Consider the following 18,281-nt stretch of genomic DNA (forward strand, 5'->3'; position numbering starts at 1 on the left):
GCACCTCATTACCCAGAAGAGTATAAAATCCCACTCTCGATACACCACAAAGTGGGGAGAAACCAGGCAATATGAGGCAGCCAGTTAGCTTTTACAATCACTCATGGAAAATGCCTCTTCTGACTTCTCAGCAATGAACCTCTTCCGAAATGCCCAGAGGCTTAACTTAGTGAACAAATGTTTTTATAATTAGTTTAAGATGGATCACTAATAGCAGGATGATTATTTTTAGTTCCACTAGTGCAGATCAGAGTAAAGGTGTATTTTCACTTTGGACCAGAGCGCTAAGAGAAATACCCAAGATAAAGTCAAACCAAGCAACGATAGCTTATGTATTCCTTCCTGTACAACAGACATTAAATATTTGGTGATTATCTGTTAAACCACAGCACCTTTTCGGTTTTTCAGCACAATCATTAGGTGGAGTCTTCACTGGAACAGCAGATGACATCCTGACAACATAGCTGACAATCTCACACCAACATGTGCTGGGTCCCCTCTTCTGCCACCCAGTGCGGGAATGGGCTTAGAGGAGCTCAGGTACTTAACATCCCCGAAGACCACACAACATCCTAACTGGCCTTGAAAAAGTGTCATTTTTGCATAGAAATTTCATTTTACAGTAAAGTATAAATATCTGACTTCATTTTACAAAAGAGTTATCAGAATTTAATGAACAGAAAGCAACCTTGGAGGTTAAAACACAATTCAGTTCAGAAGCGTTCGATTCCAAGTGACCGAGGCCATGCTACGAAGCGAAGTGGCCGTGCTCCTGGAGAGCTGGGTGTCAGCGTGGGGAGGTGGGCCGGCTCATGGGCTCCAGCCTTGATCTCTCACTCCTGGTCTCTGCACTTAATCCTGTCCCCCACTTCGCTGCTCCTAACTTTGCACCACGAATTAGTTATGACCTTGGTAAAAGGTCCTCTTTCCCATCTAGCCCCCCCATTTTTATATTTTTACCAACTAAGATATGAAAAATGTAAAATAATAACAGAAAACCGACAACTGCCTTTAAAACTGTTCTGGCATGAATGTACTTGTACCTCCGGGCGAAGACTGTGAGACTGAACATCATGTGAGAATCCAAGGTGTGACGTTCTTCTGTGGCTTGTATGAATGCACAGCTCCATCTCTTATGTTACAGGCACACAGGGGCATCCATTACCCACTAATTAATTCAACTAAAATTATCAAATAGTGTCCAAATTGTAATTTTACAATGACTATTATTCAAATTCAAAAACTTACCAGTAACTTAGATGAATAATTTAGATTTGTCTAGGCACTTATTAGTTTCATGTTATAGATGTGACCAATTACAAGCAGATGGATTATGAAGTGGTTACCCAAGCTTTCTTTCTTCTGAAATCAAAGAACTAACTATTTGCTTACTTATAAAAAAAATTTTAAGAAACAAAAATAGTCTATCAGAGATCTGTTGCCATGTGAGGCTTCCCGGAATACTTCAAGGGTGGCTTCTTCCCACAGGAACACAAAGGGCTACCGTATATGCGCACCGTAATGTGTTATACTGAATTATGTATAAAACAAAATCAAACTATAAAGAAATGACACAAAAATATTTTCATTGGTGTTTTCTTTGATTGAAAATTGCTTCTTAGAAAAGGAAAGAAAGTTACTGCAAAATTGTCCCATGTGGAAATTCCATTCTATTCAACAAGTTTTATTCAACACAAATATAGCAGCATATTTTCCTATTAGACATTCTGGCTCAATTCAGCAATATTTTGGAATTTCCGATTAAATTGTTTTTAAAAGGACTGTTACTAAGAGATTCTTATCTTCGTGTTAACTGCAGCCACGTTTTTACAGCATGAACGAAGACTCAGGACAAAGGGTAAAATATTAGTAATACACATTGTTATGCATGTATCATATCTTAAAAGTTACAGGGATGAAAAAATCAGGATATTTTAAGTTCTTTAGGACTCTTGTTTTCTGCTTTTTATTTCAAACAACCACGGGAGAAATGAAAGAAGTGATAAAAATGAAGTAATTCTGTACCTTTCCTTATTTTCGGGTTTGACTGGACTTCTAATATCACGGTTGTTACTGTATCTGCATACATATCATTGGAAGGGTTTGCCAGCCACTGAAAAGCAAGAGGCAGAATTAGGGAGGTACAACCCAGCCAACCCCCAAAACTGCAATCACTACCACCCATCCACGGACTATACGTGTGGGATTATTGCTTCTAGCATTTCACTGAAATCAACTGTTTTCTCAAATTGATTAGCATTACTAATTAATTTCAGTAAACCCATTGTTTACTGAAATTAATTAGTAATGCTGGAATTCTCTAATTTTTTTTTTTTAAACAACACTAAAATGTACGGAGCATGTCCTTTGTGGCAAGTGTCTTATATGCATTATCTCATTTAACTCTCACATCTTCATCATAAAGGAGTAAACTGACTCAAAAGTAACTTGCGCAAGATAACATAAGCAGTAATTAATTGCTGGTTCTGTGACTCAAACTCAAATTCCTAGTCACTATATTTTAGTAGCATAGACAGTAATATTTTTAAAGTTTTACTTTTGTTTCTCACATAAAGCCTAAGATCCCCTGACACTGTGCCATGTGCCCGCTGCTCTAAGAAAGTTTTCCATGTCCACCAGGTTAGGGTGAGACCAGATGAATTACTTCAGGAATGAGTAGCCCCCTTCTTTTAATTCTCTCTCCAAAGAGTACTTTTAGGAGCAACACGAGTCACTTGAAAAACTTCCTCTAAGATCTTCTTTGATCTGTTAATTCTAGGGAATAAAAAAATGCATTCTCTAATACTATTTGGTAGCAAGAACCAAACTAACGTCTCTAACAACTTTTCCCCTTTCTCAGATAACACTTTATATATTATTATATGTAACTTCATGTTATAGATAACTATTCCTCTTGATAATTTCTCCAGTTACCTTTAGCCTTATAAATCAAATTCAGACTTAAATCAGTGAACTGCAGTGGAACCAGAGCTGACAGATCTTTTTCTGTTTTAAAAAATAATATGTATGACAGAACAGTTGAACACATAGCTGGGAAATTTACATTCAACCTTGAGGCAGAGCAACAAAGTATCTCCCTGTATCATTCGGTTCCAGGATTCACTTTGAAAGTCCTTCTTTAAACTTAACGGATGCTAATCTATTAAAATCAATCATCAAAGTCATTTGGTGTCTGGGTTCTAAATTCTACCGGTATGGATTTAAAATTCTAACAGTGGCAACCACATTTACCTAAATTAATGATTTCTAGCCTTTGTGGATTTGGGTCATTTTAATGTTGCTTATTTGAATCTTCAGAATTCCACTCTCTTAAGAAGTGTTGCATGACAAGTTTGTTTGCTTTAAAGTAACAGAATTATATTTTTATCTTGATAATTTTAAGACCTTTTGATATAACTGAAGACACCTGTGGTACCACAAAATCTGTTAAGACTCACTCAGATGAGAGACCTCTGCTCATTTCACATACTATTGTCTTAATTTATTATTAGTTTCTATGCTACTGTAACTATATAGAAAATGCTTAGTTATATTTAATGTTGATCTTAGAAAGAAAAATATACACATATATATTTTCCAACAATTTTTTTCCTGACTGGGAAGAACCCAATTTTCTCTACATTTACATGTGAACTCAAAACTTTTTTCCCCTCCTTGTTTAGGTAAATGATCTTACTTCTAATACCACCATTCCTGGTTCCTGTATTACAGTAATATTTTTGAACACTTTCAAAGCCGGTTTTTCTTGAATTTCTAATTCTTCTACATCACCTGAAAAAAAGAAGTTGTAAGGTATGTATAAGTTTTTTTGGGGGTGGCAATAAAAGGGTGGGGAGTGGGAGGTACAAACTACTGGGTGTAAGACAGGCTCAAGGACGTACTGTACAACACAGGGAATACAGCCAATATTTTGTGATAACTGTAAATGGAAAGTAACCTTTCAAAATTGTATATAAATAAAATTTTTTTGAGAAAGCCAGCATAAAAAAAATTTTTAAATAATCTTCTAGAGTATGATTATTCATTTGTTTATAGAGACAGCTGGGATAAGGTGATACACAATGAAAAAAATTTAATAACTTGTGCATAGGCAGATTTTAAGTAGCAAAGTTTTTTTTTTTTTTCCGGTACGCGGGCCTCTCTCTGTTGTGGCCTCTCCCGTATGATTATTCATTTGTTTATAGAGACAGCTGAAATAAGGTGATACACAATGAAAAAAATTTAATAACTTGTGTATAGGCAGATTTGAAGTAGCAAAGTTTTTTTTTTTTTTGCGGTACGCGGGCCTCTCTCTGTTGTGGCCTCTCCCGTTGCGGAGCACAGGCTACAGACGCGCAGGCTCCGCGGCATGTGGGATCTTCCCGGACCGGGGCACGAACCCATGTCCCCTGCATCGGCAGGTGTACTCTCAACCACTGCGCCACCAGGGAAGCCCAAGTAGCGAAGTGTTATATTAATTGCTTATAGCAACTAAAAGATCTCAACATGTATTATAAATATTCATATAACTAGATAGGATTTACCTTGGACATTAAACAACTTATCAGTTGCAAACTTTGGTGACTGTCAAACACCTATGTTTGTACAAGGGATTTAGTGACTAGCATCTTAAAATTTAACACGAACCTCATCAACTACGTCACTTTTACCGTCTGTCTTCATAAGTTTAAAGGTCCTACAAGGAAATTCCGTTGTCTAAGACAAGGCTTTTCTGGTCTTCCCAGTAGTAACTTCTTAGTTAAGGATTAATTCAGATGTATTTTATTAACTTCCTGTGTTATAACCTATAATTCTAACATGAGCTTCTGAAGTAAAAAAAGATATATTCTACTGTTTTATTTTATGGCAGTACTTCACTGTATGAATTACAAACTGCATATTCATAGAAAGCGTGACTTTGTGATCTGAAGTGTTCTTGCTTATCAGGGAGAGCCCACGCCTTTTAACTTAACTCTTCACCTCTCATGATGTTAATACACAAAAATCTCTAATTCAAAATGGTCTAATATAAAAACAGAATAGGTTTACTTTTTACTGGCCTTTGGCCAGTGGTCATGCACTCTTATATAACGTGCTGTAAGGGTTTGTACTGATGGAACCAGAAAAATTATTTTCACTGAACAAAGAAAAGAAATTATGATAAATTCTAGGTATAGTAGTTAAAGTAGATTTTAAACACAAGAAGCAAAGACTACTGACAATTTTAGAATTTTAAGTGGATCATAATAAGAGGTATTATGAGATTTAAAAATTGTTTATCAGTGTATATTCAAAATTTTCACCTGAAGGTGGTAATAACATGACCAAGTAAAGTACAAAGAAAATTTGTGCAATTCTGACACAAATACCAAAATTAACATCCTTTCCTAGATATATAATTATCTTACTCAAAACTAGAAAACAGTCAAGTGAATGTCAATAAATATACACACCTGTCAATTTCTGTAGCTGGTAATAAAGCAAATTAAAAGGACCAGTATATGGAATGGCTTGGGTCTGCTTTACAGTGCTCATGGCCAAGTCAGTATAATCTGGACAGGAAATTAGAATAAATATACTTTAGGAAACAACACTAGTCTCACAAAATACAATTTGCAAACACATACCAGGAGTAAAGAAAAGAGAAGTAAAAGCAAAGTATGTGAGAACATTCTTGTCAAGCTAACAAAGTGCTCCACAGCTGGTTCCCATCCTACACTCCTCCCCCGCCACCCCCGGCCAATAGTTAGCTTGTGCTTCAGCCATAAGAAGGCACTCTCATTCTCCAAGACACATCTGGTCCCTAACATCTCCAAGCCAGTAAGCCAGCTGTCCTCTGCCATCTCTTCTGGTTAGCTAACCTTCACCACCTGGCATGAGAGCTACCTGGTATGCAATGCTTTTCCCAACCCTTCTAGGCCCATTCTCTCCTTACATGTTATCTTGCACTTCTGTATGTCCCGGGTCAATACTGTGATTAGCTCTTCACAGGATGGTTTCTCTCAACAGACAGTTTTTCAAGGGCTGGGACTGTGCTTCTTAGTACCTCTCTAGTCCTCCAGCACTTAGCACAATGCCTGGCATACAGTAAGACCTCGACAACTGTTAATGGAACAAGTTATATTCTACTGTGTGATAGTCTGAAAGCTGACAGTTGGCTTATCTCACAGCTGAACACCTAAACACTGTTGCTATTTCTTATTCCTTGATAAAGCACTTTTAATTTATTAGTGCCATATAAATAAAATTGAGCACAGTTATTTACTTAAAGATAATATCGTAGTTACTGCAAAAGTAATGACAGCTTAGCATTTACACGTGCATAAAACACAGGCTCAGCAAGCAACTTAACACTACAGGTCATAAAACCCAGAAAAGCCTGTGTGGGGAGTCCACAATTACTTCAGGAAATAAAAGTAGCAGCATTCCATGGAGAAAGGTAGAAGACAGGCTTCAGAAGGCAGTAGTCAATCTGTCTTACAGGGGAACTTATGTTTCCAATTAAGAAAAAAGTTATTTAAATACTGTCATAGTTCAAGGAAGATTTCTTTTTCAAATGAAGCTATAACTAGATTATTAAGTTTCAACTATTTATACTTTGTTATTTGGCTGTTACTTAAGATTTGGCCACGGGGTAAGAGAAGTTTTTGAAGATTTTCTTTAAATGCTAAAATCAAATTACATTTGACATTTAATAGTATACTTACTAGAGAGGTCACAAGGAGAAAGTATGTGATAATTAAAGTTTCTTTTAACAAGTATTCCTGAGACCCGCTGGCCCTGTTCTGGTTTTTTGTCTGCTAAAAAGCCCATGACCTATTAAAAAGAAAAAAAAAACCAAAACAATTTGAAGAGAACAGAATCTTGTAAAATGAAATTAATTATTCAGGGACTCAATCATAATGATGGCCATTTGGACCATGAAAACAACCCATGAATCTAAACATGAAAAATATAAAATATTATATACCTCTACGACCAGGGCAGTAACAAGGTTACCAAGAGACCAAAGGCAAGACTCACGGGGGCAGACCTGGCAAGAATGGTTAGGTTCCGTCAGTTCCAATCAGTTCAGCAACCAAGTAAACCTACTGGGTGCTGGAGCTTAAAAAAGCTTTCAACAGGGCTTCCCTGGTGGCGCAGTGGTTGAGGGTCCGCCTGCCGATGCAGGGGACACGGGTTCGTGCCCCGGTCTGGGAGGATCCCACATGCCGCGGAGCGGCTGGGCCCGCGAGCCATGGCCGCTGGGCCTGCGCGTCCGGAGCCTGTGCTCCGCAACGGGAGAGGCCACAGCAGTGAGAGGCCCGCATACCGCAAAAACAAAACAAAACAAAACAAAAAAATCTCTCAACAGAGACAGCATGGTGGGAAGGACAGCAACCGAGGGCCAGACGTGCGTGGCTCCCTCAGGCTGGCTCTCAACCCTGTACCTGGAGGAGCCCCAAAATACAAAGATGCAAGGCCATGCCAGATCCAAAAAGCAGCAGCATCTCTGAATAGAAAGGTCTGTAAAGACAGGTATGGATGAGCTCATACAACTGAGGGGGAACATTTTTTAAGAGAAGAGAGTACTGACTGACTGTTCAGAAACTAACAATAACACCAAACAAACAAACAAGCAAACAAAACTCTTACGAACATGAAATCCAACATTCTTAAATATAACTTTTCTCAGCTACAAAGAAATGAACTCAAAGGGGACAAAGGCTCTATATTTCATATTTGTTTACCTTTCATCAGTTAAGGGCAGATGGCAGTGAGGCAGCGGTAACATTTGCTCTTGTAACTATAATGGGACCTAGCTCTGTTTCACATGGTTTGTCGGCGTTTTTTTCTCCTTAAATGCTGGTGACTTAAGGAGGCTGATTTCAGTGCAGTGACATCCCGGATGCTGATGAGGTGTCTGCCGGGAGAACCAAGTACCCTGGAGAACAAGACTGAGTGGTTCTTCTGGCCTCACCCTCTGCTGCCAGCCTCGGTCTCTTTCTTTATTCAGCTGCGTGCTAGTTCCCAACATGCTGATTTCTTACCACGCACACAACTGCTTGGCCTGACAATTCTCGACGGTAAACTGCACGGGTTTTTTGATAGTTTTTGTGGATCTGATTTCTTTACCTCCTTCTTAGTTCCTGTTTTACATGCCTGAGGATGGCTGCCTTAATAAATCTGACTTCTCCCGAAGCAAGGTTATTACACTTGAGGAAAAAAAATAACTAAAGCTAATGATTTTAAATAAAATTATGGCTAAAATAACAGAACAACACTCTAATACAAAACTACATTTGGGGAAACAGATACTGACAACAGTTTCTCTATGCCTGTATAAAGTTAAATATAAAAATGACACATATACCTAAAGTGTGTTTTCAGCTCTAGAGTCAAAAAAATATTTTTTACAGCAAAAGCAGTTCTAAGAGGGAAGTTCATAGCAATTCAAGCTCACTTCAAGAAACAAGAAAAATCTCAAATAAACAATCTAACCTTACACCTAAAGAAACTAGACACAGAAAACCCAAAGTTAGTAGAAGGAAAGAAATCGTAAAGATGAGAGCAAAAATAAATGAAATAGAAACAAAGAAAACAATAGCCAAGATCAATAAAACTAAAAGCTGGTTCTTTCATAAACAAAATTGATAAACCTTAAGCCAGACTCATCAAGAAAAATAGGGAGGGCTTCCCTGGTGGCACAGTGGTTGAGAATCTGCCTGCCAATGCAGGGGACACGGGTTCAAGCCCTGGTCTGGGAAGATCCCACATGTCACGGAGCAACTGGGCCCGTGAGCCACAACTACTGAGCTTGCGCGTCTGGAGCCTGTGCTCCGCAACAAGAGAGGCCGTGATAGTGAGAGGCCTGCACACCGCGATGAAGAGTGGCCCCCGCTCGTGGGAACTGCAGAAAGCCCTCGCACAGAAACGAAGACCCAACGCAGCCAAAAATAAATACATAAATATATAAATAATATATTTTTAAAAAAAAAAGAAAAATAGGGAGAGGACTCAAATCAATAAAATTAGAAATGAAAAAGGAGCGATTACAACTGACACTGCAGAAATATAAAAGATCGTAAGAGACTACTACAAGCAACTATAGGCCAATAAAATGGACAACCTGGAAGAAACAGATAAATTCTTGGAAAAGTACAACCTTCCAGGATTGAACCAGGAAGAATTAGAAAATATAAATAGACCAGTCACAGGTAATGAAATTGAAACTGTAATTTAAAATCTTCCAACAAAAAAAAGTGCAGGACCAGATGGCTTCACAGGCGAATTCTATCAAACATTTAGACAAGAGTTAACACCTATCCTTCTCAAACTCTTCCAAAAAATTGAGGAGGGAGGAACACTCCCAAACTCATTCTGAGAGGCCACTATCACCCTGATACCAAAACCAGACAAACATATCACAAAAAAAGAAAATTACAGGCCAATATCACTGATGAACACAGACACAAACATCCTCAACAAAATACTAGCAAACAGAATCCAACAACACACTAAAAGGATCATACACCATGATCAAGTGGGATTTATCCCAGGGATGCAAGGATTCTTCAATATACGCAAAACAATCACTGTGATACACCATATTAACAAATTGAAGGAGAAAAACCGTATGATCATCTCAACAGATGCAGAAAAAGCTTTTGACAAAATTCAACACCCATTTATGATAAAAACTCTCCAGAAAGTGGGCAAACAGGGAACCTACCTCAACAGAATAAAAGCCATATACGACAAACCCACGCAAACATCGTTCTCAATGGTGAAAAACTGAAAACATTTCCTCTAGATCAGGAACAAGACAAGGATGTCCACTCTCGCCACTATTATTCAACATAGTATTGTCCTAGCCGCAGCAATCAGAGAAGAAAAAGAAATAAAAGGAATCCAAATTGGAAAAGGAGAAGTAAAACTGTCACTGTTTCCCAAAGACACAATATTATACATATAAAATCCTAAAGATATCACCAGAAAACGACTAGAACTAATCAAGGAATTTGGTAAGGTGGCAGGATACAAAATTAACGCACAGAAATCTCTTGCATTCCTATACACTAACAACAAAAGATCAGAAAGAGATATTAAGGAAACAACGCCATTTACCATTACAACAGAAAGAATAAAATACCTGGGAATAAAGCTACCTAAGGACGCAAAAGACCTGTACTCAGAAAACTATAAAACACTGATGAAAGAAATCAAAGAGAACATAAACAGATGGAGAGATATACCATGCTCCTGGATTGGAAGAATCAATATTGTGAAAATGACTATATTACCCAAAGCAACCTACAGGTTCAATCAATGCAATCCCTATCAAATTACCAATGGCATTTTTCACAGAACTAGAACAAGAAATTTTACAATGTGTATGGAAACACAAAAGACCCCAAATAGCCAAAGCAATCTTAAGAAAGAAAAATGGAGCTGGAGGAATCAGGCTCCCTGACTTCAGACTATACAACAAAGCTACAGTAGTCAAGACAGCATGGTACTGGCACAAAAACAGAAATATAGATCAATGGAACAGGATAGAAAGCCCAGAGATAAACCCACGCATATATGGTTGCCTTGTCTTTGACAAAGGAGGCAAGAATATACAACGGAGGAAAGATAGTCTCTTCAATAAGTGGTGCTGGGAAAAATGGACAGCTACATGTAAAAGAATGAAATGAGAACACACCCTAACTCCATACACAAAAATAAATTCAAAATGGATTAAAGACCTAAAGTGGTCTTTAAAACTCTTAGAGAAAAACATAGGCAGAACACTCTATGACATAAATCATAGCAAGATCCTTTTTGACCCACCTCCTAGAGTAAGGGAAACAAAAACAAAAATAAACAAATGGGACCTAATGAAACTTCAAAGCTTTTGCACAGCAAAGGAAACCATAAACAAGATGAAAAGACAACCCTCAGAATGGGAAAAATATCTGCAAATGAAGCAACTGACAAAGGATTAATCTCCAAAATATACAAGCACTTCATGCAGCTCAGTATCACAAAAACAAACAACCCAATCCAAAAATGGGCAGAAGACCTAAATAGACATTTCTCCAAAGAAGATATACAGACTGCCAACAAACACATGAAAGAATGCTCAACATCATTAATCATTAGAGAAATGCAAATCAAAACTACAATGAGATATCATCTCACACCCGTCAGAATGGCCATCATCAAAAAATCTAGAAACAATAAATGCTGGAGAGGGTGTGGAGAAAAGGGAACCCTCCTGCACTGCTGGTGGGAATGTAAATTGATATAGCCACTATGGAGAACAGTATGGAGGTTCCTTAAAAAACTAAAAATAGAACTACCATATGACCCAGCAATCCCACTACTGGGCATATACCCTGAGAAAACCATAATTCAAAAAGATATACGTACCACAATGTTCACTGCAGCACTATTTACAATAGCCAGGACATGGAAGCAACCTAAGTGTCCATTGACAGATGAATGGATAAGGAAGATGTGGCACATATATACAATGAAATATTGCTCAGCCATAAAAAGGAAAGAAATTAAATTATTTGTAGTGAGGTGGATGGACTGAGAATCTGTCATACAGAGTGAAGTATGTCAGAAAGAGAAAAACAAATACCATATGCTAATGCATATATATGGCGTTTAAAAAAGGGGAACTGATGAACCTAGTGGCAGGGCAGGAATAAAGACAAAGATGTAGAGAATGCACTTGAGCGAATGGGGTGGGGGAAGGGGAAGCTGGGATGAAGAGAGAGGGGAGCATTGACATAGATACACTACCAAATGTAAAATACATAGCTAGTTGGAAGCAGTCACATAGCACAGGGAGATCAGCTAGGTGCTTTGTGATCACCTAGAGGGGTGGGATAGGGAGGGTGGGAGGGAGACGCAGGAGGGAGGGCATATGGGGATATATGTATACATATAGTTGCTTCACTTTGTTATACAGCAGAAACTAACACAACATTGTAAAGCATTTATACTCCAATAAAGATGTGAAAAAAAATTTTTTTAAAATGCTGTATACTGTATTTCTTGAGGATTTATAATGCACAATGGTCTAATAAAAACTCTGCAAAGTCTCGCTATAAACTCAGCTTAATTTTGTTCAACTCGGCTTCTCCTCAATTGACCGAAAAACTTTCTTTTTCTCCCCACACTGCAACCAGTAGAGTTTGGGAAGTACCGTTCTAGATTCCCAAATGTAAATATTCTTATACCTATAGAATATATTTTTCTACAGGTATAACATCTCTTCCATTAAACTGGCCCCTGGAAAGTTTTGTGAACAGTAAGATTCAGGAGTAAATACAACCATTTGCTCTTCTTTGGCAAGAAGAGGCTCACATCCTAAGTTTTGCAAATTTTCCTCAAATTCAACTGCAAGAAACGATATTCATCCATTAGCTTCCTCATATTTGGCTCATTATGTACTGAAAGAATTCTGTAAAGTTGCTCATTAACACGTTTGATATTTAAAACTTCAGACAGGACTTCCCTGGTGGTCCTGTGGTTAAGAATCTGCCTTTCAATGCAGGGGATGACGCAGTCTGATCCCTGGTAGGGGAACTAAGATCCCACATGCTGCAGGACAAGTAATCCTGTGCGCCGCAACTACTGAGCCTGTGCACCACAACTAGAGAGAAGCCCGTGTGCCACAACAAAGAGCCCCTGTGCCGCAACTAAGACCCAATACAGCCAAATAAATATTAAAAAAATAATAAATAAAACTTCAGACAGATAATTAAAAAGTTTCCTTTAGAGGTATCTTAAAAAGATGTTTGATGAACAGGAGGTAAAAATGCAGACTTCTTATAGCATCCCTCTAAAATCCCAGGTAAGGTTTTTTTTTTGTAACCATTTCTTTTTTAAATTCTGAAAACCTTATATTTCAACATCAAAAATGATTAACTCTTGAAAAGAAAAATCTATAAATTCCATCATATCCACAGACATTATGTTTAGATATGGGTCTATTTTTAGATTCTGAGGGAGAATGCCAAGAGGTAGACAGAATACTGTATTGGATGTAGTGAAAAACAGTAATGGAAAAAAAAAAACAGTAATGGACATTTGTTTACTCTCTAACATGGGTATGATAAGTAAATGGGAATGTGGATTAAAAGCCATCAGACTGAAGATCTAATTTATTTGAAAATTTTCCATGTGAAAAACAAGTTAGTGGAACCAGAAAAAGCCTAAAAGCACAAGGATCAAGGTCTTACAGCATATTGAGTAAATTGACAGAAATCATCGTTGAGCACATTATTTGATTAATTAAAAGCTGGATATTCTTAAGAAGTATACATTTCCCTAAAGGGATTAGGAACTATTTGGAATGGACAGGATTAAAAACCATAACCTTTTACCTTGGCTAGTTTTTCCCCCCTGAAGTTCAAGGTCACTGCTTCTGTATTCCGAGGATTATGAACCTCTATGTGAACTTCATCATTATCTTCATATTCTCGAATCAGGGCTGCTTTCAATCTGGCCATTTCATTTTGTTCTCCATGGACTAAAATCTACAAAGTGTAAATTGTAAAAGAGCACAGGGAAGCATCCTTAGTTCAGATTAATGATGGCTGTTATCTGAATTAGTTAATTATATGAAATGGAGATATACTTGAAGTTATTAAACTTTACTACTTTTAAGGATCTCCAGTCAATCAAACTTGTGTGACGTTTTCATTCTACTTGGCTTTAAAAGATCCTTAAGTGGAACTACTTCAAGAGAGAGTAAAGAAACTTCTTTTCTGTTCCAGTTTTTGCCACTATCGAGATACACAACTTTATGAAAGCTGTACTTTTTCTAGGCTTCTGAACTCACACTAGAAATGGCCTGGACCAGGTGACCAGCTTTAAATGCATGTGGTTCTTGTACGCGACTATTGCTACTCCTACTGTCTCAGAAAACGCTCACGGTTTTCTTTAGGTTTCTTAATATGACTAACAAAATAAGCCTTTTATGTGAAAAAAAATGACTTCTGATACTTTATTTGTTAAAGTAATATCATATAAAATATTCCAGAACCAAATGAAACCATGTTTTAGAGAGGTGTTTACAACGACTGCATTAGCTACCAGTCTTTCTAATTCATTTTCATAACTTATTTTTTACAAGACAGATCATTCTTAACCTATAGGCTACTGGTAGATGATTTCCTGCCTGGACTGACAGAAGCTTGTCCAGTGTCACCACCAGGCAGAGGCATATGGCCTAGAGATGACGAGCCCCAGCTCTGGGGCCTGGCTGCTGTAACACAAATCTTGGCGCTGCCACTTACTAGCTGGGTAACTCTAGGCAAGTTATTTAACATCTCTGTTTTCTCTTCTACAAAACAGTTGTTGGTTGTGAGAAGTAAGCGACTTGATACATGTAAAACACCAGTACAGTGCCTGGCGCACAGTAAATACTCGATAAATGCTAGCTATTATTTTTACCACTACCACCAACACTACTGTTATTTTATCGTGTGGACAGACTTGCTGACTTGGTTATTGGAGGAAGGTAAGCATCAAATTCAATCCAGGAATTTAAACTGACGGCAGAGACAGAGTCTGGAGAGCAACAAAATGGGACTGAGGATGAGGTGGTGATTCCAGAGAGAGAGCAGTACAGCTTTTCCTGCACAGCTTTAAAATCTGGGAGGATATCCATAAACAACACACACCAGAAGGCACCCATGAACTGCCTACACTGTAACTAAACCTGACGTGCTATAAAGCCAAGTAGGTGAGGGATTTTCTCCACCAAAGAATCTGCTCATTAAGGGCCAATGGTAACTACCTGTGAGGACTATATGCTAGAAAAAACTAAAAAACGAACAAAAGGGCACACAAAATGCTCAGCATCGTTCGTCACCAGGGAAATGAAAATCAAAACTACAAAGAGGTACTACTTCACCCTTACTGGTATGGTGACAATTTTAAAAAGGGAAAATAACAAACTGACAAGAATATGGGGAACTGGAACCCTTGTGCATTGCTGGTGGGAATGTAAAATGGTGTAACTGCTATGGAAAAGAGTTTGGTGATTCCTCAAAGAGTTAAACACAGAATTAGCCCATGATCCAGCAATTCCACTCCTAGGTATATACCCCAAAGAACTGAAAATGGACTCAAACAGATAGTCACATGCCAATGTGCACGGCAGCATTATTTACAATGGCCAAAAGGTGGAAACTACCCAAGTGTCCATCAACAGGTGAATAAACAAAACGTGGTCTATACAGACAATGCAATATTATTCAGCCATAAAAAGGAATGAAGTTTTGATACATGCTACAATCAGAAAGGGTACTTCATTGCTTCATCTGTTTTCTAGACTCATGTTCCATAAGTGTTCCTCTAATTTAAGATACTTTTTTTTTTTAGCTTAAGTCTCTCCAGTCCCCCCAAAATATAACTGCTACTGTAATAATTACATAAAACTTAAAAATATAAGCAAATCACATTAGTAAGGAGCTGTGTAATGTATTTCATATCTAACTGCATCTTTAGCTTTTACTATTATGACTTGCCTTTCTCCTCTCTCCACATTAATAGGTATTTCCCATTTGCCAGGCACCCTATTACGTGCTTTAGATATATGTGCTCTCATTTGGTCCTCCCAATAACTTTATGAGGTATTATCATCCCTATTTACACATGAGCTAAGGAGAGGTTAAGTAACTTGCCCAAGGCTACAGAGCAAGTAAGGGATGGAGTTGGGACTCAAAATAGTCACATTGCAAAGCCAGGGCTCTTAAGTTATTGGGGAGGCAGCAGAAAAAAACAAAGAACGCAGCAGAAAAGAACAGAAAGAACACTGGAGCTGGTAGATCTGAGTAAGAGATGCCATGTAAAATGGAGAAGACTGAAGTGCACAGCTTGCCTAAGTCAAAGGGGAGTGGTAAAGGTCAGATGCAAGTGCACGTGAAGGCACTGCTGAGACCGCTACTGGCTGCTGTAAGGAAGGCAGTGTCTGCTCTGAGAACCAGCTGCTGCTGGGCATGCCTCTTCCAGCCTTTAATGCTGAAAATCAAATTCACAGACTAACCACATGAGGCGGTTTCAAAGCACGAATAAATTCACTGGTTTGCTGGTAATCTGTGTGAGCAGAGAAAGAAATGTAATCCACAGACATTTTCAGTGGTAGCTTCTGTCCGGACATGGTAGTGATTTCTTCAGGTTCAGACATGATATGCTGTTAAAAAACAAAGAAAAGTAAACAAAACAAAACACATAAACTCTCTAATTAGAAAAGAAAAGGTACATTTTCTACTTTTTCACCCAGTCATAAAGTCTTACACTAATTTAGGACCTTTAACACAAAAAGCATTCTGACACTATTGATGTAGCAAATATCAAATACTTCTTTTCTCTATCAAGCAAACATTTAATCAGGAAAGTAAGCAGATTAACAAAAATTCGGTATACCTGGGATCCTCGAAGTGAAAATTATAACTTATGATTAGAAAGGTACACTTGTATCCCAAACTATCTGCTCTAAAAAGTCACTTTCCAGGTAAGAGGATTTGTATAAAGGACAGATGTATTTCTATTCTGGAAATCTATTTTAGATACACAGCCAACACTGTCTAAGTGACTTACAGAGTAAGGTAATGTAATAAAAATGATTAAAGCAGGGAATCACAATGTATTAAAAAAATGAAGTTATCGATAAAAGATAAGAGAATGTGATGCAGGAATATTCATAAACTTTCTCTAAAGTTTTGCACATCAATGTCTATATACCTCAGAGTTAATATCAACCACCTTACATCAAGAGTAAGATGGGCAATCAACCCAAACACATTCTCCAGCTTTTCAAGAGAACACTTATTAGTAAACCTCTTTCTCATCAGATGAGGCTATCCATGTGTTTGTCTCAAATAGATTCCCTTCCTTTTTTTTTTCTTACTGCAACCAGATGAGTGCATCTCAAACTTTCATGTGCCAACCACTCAGCTGAGGACCTCACTCTTCAACCTTAAGAACATCTCCAGCTGCCTACTGCCATCCTCATTTTTAAAAATCAAAACCTGCACTATTTAAAGAACTACTTCAATGGAAAAACCTGGGAGGATACTGCCACCTCTGCAGCCTTGATTAGGAAGAACACGATGGTCTCAGGCTCTGACTGACCTTGGCAAGCGTCCCTTCTACACAGTATCCCGCTATAATGACGCCATTCCTCTTATCAGTACACCAGCTTTCAAAGAGCTCTCTGGATAAGCCACTCTGCATCATGCCTGGGGAGGCCATTACAACACTGGGACCAATGTCATCAAAATGATCCATGCTCTGAGAAAGAAAAGGAATGGTAAAAGCATGTTAAATACCAAGGTTTGACAAAGCATTCCTTATTTGTAAAGAATACCGAAAAGTGAGGTAAAAAGGTTAACCACAGGACTGGAAGGGCCTTGACAAGACTAATAAACATTTTAAGTCTAATTGCTAAGTACCTAAACAGTTGATTTAGGCTGGGAATGAAATGAAAACAAAATGATAAAAAGCAATTAGTTCACATTGACTTCAAAACCTTCTACGGTAGCTAAAAGATAATTAGGACCGTTTTCAGTGCCTAGCAGGCAGGCAGGCAGAAAGTAAAAGGAAGAGTCAAATGGGTTTCTATCCACCCAAGAGAGAACTCTGAAAGAATTTCCCCGAAGACTCACGATGGCTTTGTACACTTCATCAATATTTTGAGCTGGCCAGAAAATCTAACTAAAAACTTTAACATTGTTTCAAGGGAAAACTTGGCTCTAATTCCTAAGCAATTAACTTAAAAAATAATACTTTATGAACAGAGCCTACTGATAACTGGAAGACCACTTATTACTTGAATTATTTGGGGTATTATGTTTATTATGATTAGAGCATTAGTTCGAATGAAACGTTTTTTAAATTAAAGGAAGTCAGATTTTACTGAATGCTCTAGAAATATAAACATGAACATTTTCATATATGGAATCTGCAGTGCTAATGAAAAAGATGATTAGGTTTGAGTAGGAACAGAAAAAATATGTAACAGATATTTTTCTCATCAGGGCTTCTTATTTCTATGGCAGAGAAATCCAAGTTACTTAGCAACAGTAAATATTGAGAACATGCAGAGACTTGGAACAAGTGGCAATATTTGTTTAAGCAAAAAAGAATGCCAGTTGCTAAATTTTTGATTTCCCTCAGAAAAGTGATGCCTGCTTCAGAAAAGGTAAGACTTCAGCAAGGATGCAGCCACAGAATCAACGTCAGGCATCTCCTACTACTAACGACTTACTTGAGTATTATCTGTCCTTCTT

The 18,281-nt window shown here is 37.8% G+C and overlaps 1 protein-coding gene across 2 annotated transcripts in view; it reads right to left on the bottom strand.

Moving 5' to 3' along the window:
* The window catches only part of CPSF3 (cleavage and polyadenylation specific factor 3), a 43,958-nt gene that overhangs the window by 8,146 nt on the left and 17,531 nt on the right, over positions 1 to 18,281 (bottom strand). For both annotated transcript variants that reach the window (XM_022554141.3, XM_089923468.1), the window contains exons 9-15: positions 17,125 to 17,283; positions 16,037 to 16,183; positions 13,368 to 13,520; positions 6,708 to 6,816; positions 5,454 to 5,552; positions 3,698 to 3,792; positions 2,026 to 2,113 (exon numbers count right to left, since the gene is read on the bottom strand). In XM_022554141.3, the coding sequence (XP_022409849.1) occupies positions 2,026 to 2,113; positions 3,698 to 3,792; positions 5,454 to 5,552; positions 6,708 to 6,816; positions 13,368 to 13,520; positions 16,037 to 16,183; positions 17,125 to 17,283 (850 nt within the window). The remainder of the gene's footprint in view (positions 1 to 2,025; positions 2,114 to 3,697; positions 3,793 to 5,453; positions 5,553 to 6,707; positions 6,817 to 13,367; positions 13,521 to 16,036; positions 16,184 to 17,124; positions 17,284 to 18,281) is intronic.

Source organism: Delphinapterus leucas, chromosome 13 (assembly GCF_059928025.1).
Source record: "Delphinapterus leucas isolate spDelLeu-1000000601 "Yukka" chromosome 13, BTC_Dleu_Yukka2, whole genome shotgun sequence".
Taxonomy (NCBI): domain Eukaryota; kingdom Metazoa; phylum Chordata; class Mammalia; order Artiodactyla; family Monodontidae; genus Delphinapterus; species Delphinapterus leucas.